The following is a 7,162-nucleotide window of genomic DNA, read 5'->3' on the forward strand; positions in this document are numbered from 1 at the left end:
AACTTAGAACTAAAGGATCCTCCTCAGGATACTCCCTGTTTTCTCCACTAGCCCCTTCTGGAACTATCCGATCTCTAACCCTTGGAGGAAGTGACTTACCCTCTCTGGCATGCACGGCTCCCTGGTATAATGAGTTCCACAAGCTTCCTTACCACCCGCTGTGGACTTTGCCTGCAGAAAGTACAGAGTGGGACACACAGGTCCTCCCGGCTTCCTGTCACCCTGCCTGGAGGCCCTGCCTGGAGGTCCTTCCTGGAGGCCCTGCCTGAAGGCTCTGCCAGGAGGCCTTGCCTGGAGGCCCTGCCTGAAGGCTCCATCTGGAGGCTCTGCCTGGCTTCTTGGTTGCTGGGGCCATCCCAGGACAGTACCTGCCCTGGGCTGCTGCTTCCTGGAGGGGGCAGCTCTAAGGGCAGGAACAGGGACCTAAATTATCCCCATTTCTTTTATTTTTAACTCCAGTGCAGGGGAGTGGGGGTGAGAACTGAGGTGAGGTGTGGCCCCTACAGGGGTGTGGGCAGCCCAGTTCCTGGACCCTCCACTTCCACCCTCAGGACCAACCTCATCCTGACCCTCTGGGACAGAGCTGTTGCTGCTTCCCAATGCCCATGTCCAAGATGCCACTGATCACGTGGGATGGTCACTGTGTGAAAACCAGAGGGGATGGTCCCATGAGCCCCATGGACATCATGAATCGCAGATCAGAAGTCTGGTGGCACATCAGGCACACCTGGGAGAGCTCTTCAAATGTACGTGTCCAGGCATCGCTCCCAAACATGGCGGGGGTCCCTGCTGCAGCGATCTGGGAACATGGGCCTTCAGAAGCCCCAGCCTGCTGGCGTGAGCATGAGATCCTCTGCCCAGGGCTGCATGGAGACTGAGTTCGAGCTGATGGGCAGGGCCCTCGTGGCCTTCCTCAGAGAGGATGCGGTGGCCTTCTGGTGTGGCTTGTGATTGCATCTGAGCCACTGTCCCCTTTGCTTTCAGGTGAGGAGAGTTCGCGTTGCAAACTGCAGCAAACACAAATCCTGTTTGGAGTGCTTAGCCGCCACAGACCCCCACTGCGGGTGGTGCCACTCACTGCAGAGGTACGTCCAGCATTATTCCTCCACTCTCATGTCTTCCAAAAGCGTCTGCCCACGGGCACCTGTTGCCCTCCTGATACCCAGGGACCTGGGGGAACAAAGTCTCCGCGTGTGATCCCAGCAAATTATCCCAGCTGTCTCCAGCCCTGTCGTGCTGCTCAGTCACTGGACCTTGGCTGCTCAGAGCTACCTGGTCCAGGATGGCATTAAGTGTGAGAGTGGGCACGGATGGGTTTGCGTTTACTGTCTGCAGAGCCCCCCAGGACTCAGGAGAAAGGCAAAAGTTTCACCCTGGGAGCAGATAAAAGCAGAGAGATGTTTGAAGATGTTCCAATGGATCCTGTCACGTGGCGGGTCCTGCTGGTGTGGGAGGCCCCTGGATGGTGGATGACGCTGCCTCCCTGCGCCCATGCAGCTGGGCCTGATGTGCAGCTGCCATTGGGTGGGACCTGCCCAGTCTGCCGTCCGTGAGGACGTCCACAACCCTTCCAGGCTCAGGGGCTACCAACTGGTGGTGGCTTCCCGCCACAGCAATTCCTCGCGTCGCTGGGACCAGTCTGGTTGGATCGCCGTTGCCATGGCAACCCAGCACTCGCTGCAGTGGAAGGAAGGAGGAGGGGGAGGGGGAAAGGCCTGGCAGGGCTGTCAGTTTGGTGCTTTCAGTTTTTAAAGGTGAAAAGGAGAAGAGAGCTGGGTGGAGAGATGCTGGAGGCTGAACGGGAGGGGCGGGGACAGGAAGGAGGACCCGGAAGAGGACTGGGAGCTGGGGTGGGGGGTGGGGACCATGAGGGGGGATACAGCGCAGGCCAGAGGCTGGGACGCAGCCCGGCATGGGGTGGATGGCAAGGGGCTCAGGGAGGAGCAGCTTCCCCTCTGGCTTCCTCGACTGGCTGTTCCCGCCCGTCCCTGGCAGACGCAAGGCCACAGTAGCTCATGAGACTGTCATGGGGCAGTCGCCTGCTGCGTGTCCCTGCCAGGACGTGAGTTGACAAAATCCATGAGGCACACGGAGCGTCGCATCATCACACACTCGCCCCGCAGCCTTGCTGGGACCCTTAGAGCTCAATCTGTTCCACTCGTGTGGCGTCCCCAACTTGTGTGATGTCCCAGTCTGTGTGACGGTTCCCCTGTCACAAATGGCAACTCCATTTGTGTTTGTGTGTGTGGCTTCATTCCCAGGGACTTAGGGCCAGTGAGACTGGGGGAGGATGGACCGGAGGCTGGAGGAGAGAAGAGGGAGGAGGGAGGCGGGGGGAGAGAGGAGGGAGATCAGGGGAGAGAAGAAGGCTGGAGAAGAGGGAGACCGAGGAGGGGGGGAGAGGAGGAAGTCCAGGAGAAGAGGAAGGCTGAGGGGAGAGAAGAGGGAGGCCGAGAGAGAGAAGAGGGAGAAGGGAGGCCAGGGAAGAGAGGAGGGAGGTTAGGGGGTAGAGGAGGGAGGCTAGGGGGAGCAAAGAGGGAGGCTGGGGAGACAGGAGCATGGGGGAGGACAGGGAGAGAAGAGGAAGGCTGGGGAGAAAGGAGTGTAGGGGAGGCACGGTTGACTGCTGGGAGCGCTAGGGCCAGCTTGAGGGCTGTGGTCCTGCCTTGGAGGTGAGAGCTTTGCTTTCCTCAAGCTGGTTCAGCCCTGGTGATGTAGACACAGAGCCGGCCAGTCAGCTGTAGATGGTTCTGGGATTTGCCAGAAAAGACATCGAGAGGGGAGATGGGCCAGGGAGCCAAGGTTATGTGCAAGGGATGGATGGTGGTGTTGACGTGACACATGTCATGGCGGGTCCTGGGCCCTAAAGAAGGAAGGACGGCCACCAGGAGAGGGGTGTGAAGGATGGTAGGGTCTGTGCTTGACAGGCATTCTGAGTCTAAGACTTGTCAGGGCCAGGCCTGGTGGCTCATGCCTGTCATCCCAGAACTTTGGGAGGCCGAGGAGCTTGAAGCCAGGAGTTCAAGACCAGCCTGGGCAACACAGAAGACCCTGTGTCTACAAAATAATATAAAAATTAGCCAGATGTGGTGGTGGGCACCTATGACCCAGCATAGCAGGAGGATGGCTTGAGGCCAGAAGTTGGACCTGGAGCCTGGGCAACATAGTCAGACCCTTTCCTGTCTCTACCAAAAATAGTAATAATAATTTTTAAAAAACTGGTTGGAGCTGGGGTCTGGGAAGGGCACTTATTGGACTGTGGGGGCTTGAGGTGGAGGCCGGAGGGTGGTGATGTTCGTAATGGCTAGGTCTAGGGTACAGTGGTGTTGCTGAAGTGGGATGGAGGGCAGAGTCACTAGCAGGGAGGGGCTGGGAGCTGAGGAGGTGGCCATAGTCCATCCATGGTCAGTGGTCTGTGTGGAAATGAAAGTCACCAAGGACTCTGCGGGGGACTTGCTGGGGAGAGTGAAGGCTCCATCTTCAAGGGATGAGAACACATGGCAGGGTGGGTGACCTGTGTGACCACGGCACGGGGGCCTGGGTTGGTGCAGGCTGACAGCGTGAGCTTCAGGTGGGGGGAGGGAGCATTGGGAATAGAGAGAATCATCTAGAAGAGGTCACAAGACACACATGGGGACAAGGAGGCAGCTGGCCCTGAGAGGGTAGGGCTACTGTGTCCTGGGACAGCCGGTCTTGGTGAGGTCAAGATGAGAGCAGCCATTAGAAAAGATGTTGGGGCTGTCGCTGATGGTGCTGTGAGTTCAGTCTCCTGTACGAGCCTGCCTGCCTCGTGTCGAGAAGGACAGTCCTTTTAAACTAAGTGGGATCACGTCGGTTCCGGCTTGATAACTTCTGCCTAGAACTCCTGGTTCCTTGTGGCCAGGACCGGTGTGCAGGCAGGTGTGAGTGGCCCCTCTGCTGCTCTTTGACCTCTCATGTTGACTGCTGTTTTGTTTACTGAAGTTAAGTTTATCCTGTCTTAAAAACATGCCAAGTGTGTTCCTACCCCAGGGCCTTTGTGCTTCATAAGACCTTTTCACATCTGGCCTTTTCTTGACCAACTGGTCGGAGAACACCCACCCCTCCCCACCAGGCTGCCCCATCCTTAGGATCCACCCTCACTCACAGTAACAGTGCTGTTTTATTTTCTTTGTGGCCTCCTGCTGTCTGAAGTGACCATATTTTCTACCTCTCCTTTTACTGAAAAGCACTCAATAAACACGAGATCAAGGGAGGAGGTAGACTGAGTGATGGGAGGACCACCAGTGGCAGGTAGCGATGCGTGCCTCCAGGTGTGGTGGAAGGGCGGCCCCTCCCAGCCTGTCAGATCACTTGGTTTCAAACTGGCTCACTTCTGGCCTAAGAGGAAATGAAGTCTTAGGTCTGTGGCTCATGTGACGTTCCCAGCACCATTCAAAATTAGGAATTCTAACGGGGGATGTTTCCTCATAACTGTGGAGCCTCCCACTGTGTTTATTTTAAATGTCACAGATTTATTTAGAAAAATAATGTATTTTCTCTGTTGCGAAGGTTGCGTTTTCTTGCCTACGCGTCTAGAAAGTGGATGGGGGGGCAAAGAAACCATCTCCCCCCACCCCCATCCACTTTGCTGGGACGCTAAGAATAGGCATCCAGGAGAAGCAGATACAGTGCAGTTAGATAAACAATGAGCTGGAAAGAGTCTCGTGTTTTATTGTGGGAACTTCAGCTCCAACCTGTGCTGAATTTGCCTGTGTGGGTGGAAAGTGGATTTGCAGGCCGAATATCCTGGGTTTGGACGCGGCTCCCCAACTCCTCCCATGGTGCAAAGCACAGCACATGTGCTCGGTTACGGGTTTCCACAAAACTGGCAATCCTGAACCTATGCATGCGGGAGGCGCCAACAGTTCATTTGCAAGTGTATTTGGCACACAGAACGCATTTCCCGTAGAAGCAATGTCATAAATTAGGACTGATTTCCAAGCCAGCTACAGAATTCAAATCATTTAATTTCAACAATTATTTGTTGAATACCCACCAAGAGCCCAGCGTGGCAAGTGAGATGCGAGGTGGCAGTGAGGGAGAGCGGACGCCACTCTTGGCTTGAAGGGACTCACGTGCTGGCCAGGGAGGAGGACCAGTCACCAGCCAGCGTTCATTCAGTCAGTCATATATCCAGTTATGAGTATTTGTTAAGCAGCCCAAGATGCCAAGCCCTGCACGCCTCTGTGGAGCTTGCAGTTTAGTGAGGGTGTAAATAAGTATATCTGTCAGGTTTCTGCTCCAGCGATGCTGCATAACAAACAGCCCCACATGCTTAGTGGCTTGCAGGAACTAGTTTATTTCCATTTATTTTTCTTGCTTGGGGATCTGCCTGTCAGCTATGGGGAGGAGCAGGGTCAGTACCGAGTTGCAGGTTAAGTTCAGGTTAGCTTCCCTTATCTCTCATTTGGCATATGTTCTTCTTAAGGTAGATGGCAGGTGCCCAAGAGACCAGACTAAACCAGGCAACACATGAAAGCCTCTGCTCCATCATGTTTACTGACATCCATTAATAAAGCAAGCCACATAGCCAAGCCCTGCGTCCACAGATGCTGCACAGTGACATGGTAGAGGGTGGTGTGGACGTGTCTTCTGTGAACACAAGGGGTAGAAGAGTTGAAAATAGTAATCCACCCCATTGATAAGGAAAGGAGATAGAAGAGGTGGTGTGTCACAAGGGCTGGTAGAGAGGAAGCAGAGGACTACATGGATGCAGAGAACTACATGGATGTAGCCTGAAACATCTAGGCTGGGTGCGGTGGCCCTTGCCTATAATATCAGCACTTTGGGAGGCTGAGGTGGGAGGATCACTTGAGGCCAGGAGTTCCAGACTAGCCTGGGCAACATAGTGAGACTCTGTCTCTACAAGGTGGCCGAAATTGTGCCACTGCACTCCAGCCTGGGTGACAGAGTGAGACTCTGACTCAAAACAAAACAAAAAAGAATGGGCTTTGTTGGAAGGGCCTTGGGGAGCCACTGCAGGGCTTTCATTAGCAGGGGACTAGGTCAAGATGAGTGCCTTGGAACATGCACTCTGGGGTAGGGTGGAGGGGGAGGACCGGGGAGGCTAGCAAGTTGTACAGCAGTGGCCGAGACCCTGAAACCGGGATGGAACTGAGTGTGCCATAGGACAGGAGGACGTGGATGGAGCAGAGTTTGTGGAGGGTCGGATTGATGGGAACCCCTTGGAGGCTGACACACTACAAGCAGTGCCGTCAAGTGAAAAACAGAAATCGAGGTGGTCCCTGTGTTTCTGGAAAATGCATTCTTCCTCTTGCACTCTAAGTCCTCACAAGGAAGAGGCAGAGTGACACCTGCATGTACATGGGAGGCCTCCTACGTCCCAGGCCCAGTGAGGCTCTGGGTTGGCCCCAGGAAGGCACCGAGTCTCTCGGGAAGTTTCTGAGAGGTGATTCCTGTGGAGGGTTGGGCTACGGGAAGGAGTGTGGGCGTCTGACTGGGGTGTCCTGAGCAAGGCACAAGGGGAGGGGCTGCCTTCCATGGGCAGTATGGACGGGATGGCAGGGGGTACAGAGGGAGGGTCCTGGCCAGCTTGCTTAGGATGGAGTCTGGGCTCAGACGGCCTGCCGTGTCCTACCCTGCCCAATCTGCCCTAGAAAGCAGCCTCATCACCGCGTGTGGACATGAAGATGGAACAGGGGACACTGGGGACTCCTAGGTGGGGGCTGAGAAACCCCACCAGACACCCTGTTCGCTGTTGGGGGGTGGGTTCAGGAGAAGCTCAGGTCCCACCATCGCAGTCACACACCTGCACTCATACCCCCAAATCCAAAGTAAAATAAAAAAGTTGGAAAAGTAAGTCAAAAGGGAGGTGGCGTGAGCAGTGGTGCTGCCTCAGGGTGGTGGTGGTGGGGTGCTCAGCAGATGTGTGCAGGGTCCCGGACCAGCTCCTGGCTACCCTCAGGTGCTGTCGTCTGTTGGGAGGATGCCTGGAGAGGGGGCCGTTCCTTGTCACCAAGCCTGGAAAGACTTCAGAAAGGAGGCAGCCATGAAATGAGGCCTGGAAGCCTGAATCGCCTCTCAGCAAGGGTGGTCGGTCAGAGGGAAACCAGGCAGAGGCGTTTCAGGCAGACCCAGTGCCTTAGATGTCTGCTGGGCACAGGGGGCGCGGGGGGGGGGG

General features: G+C 55.6%; 1 protein-coding gene across 1 annotated transcript in view; it reads left to right on the forward strand.

Moving 5' to 3' along the window:
* Positions 1 to 7,162, forward strand: part of PLXNC1 (plexin C1) — a 137,441-nt gene that overhangs the window by 25,025 nt on the left and 105,254 nt on the right. The window contains exon 4 of the mRNA XM_021708253.1: positions 985 to 1,085. Within this exon, the coding sequence (XP_021563928.1) occupies positions 985 to 1,085 (101 nt within the window). The remainder of the gene's footprint in view (positions 1 to 984; positions 1,086 to 7,162) is intronic.

This window comes from Carlito syrichta, unplaced genomic scaffold (genome assembly GCF_000164805.1).
Source record: "Carlito syrichta isolate Samal-C Ts95f unplaced genomic scaffold, Tarsius_syrichta-2.0.1 Scaffold135639, whole genome shotgun sequence".
Classification (NCBI taxonomy): Eukaryota; Metazoa; Chordata; class Mammalia; order Primates; family Tarsiidae; genus Carlito; species Carlito syrichta.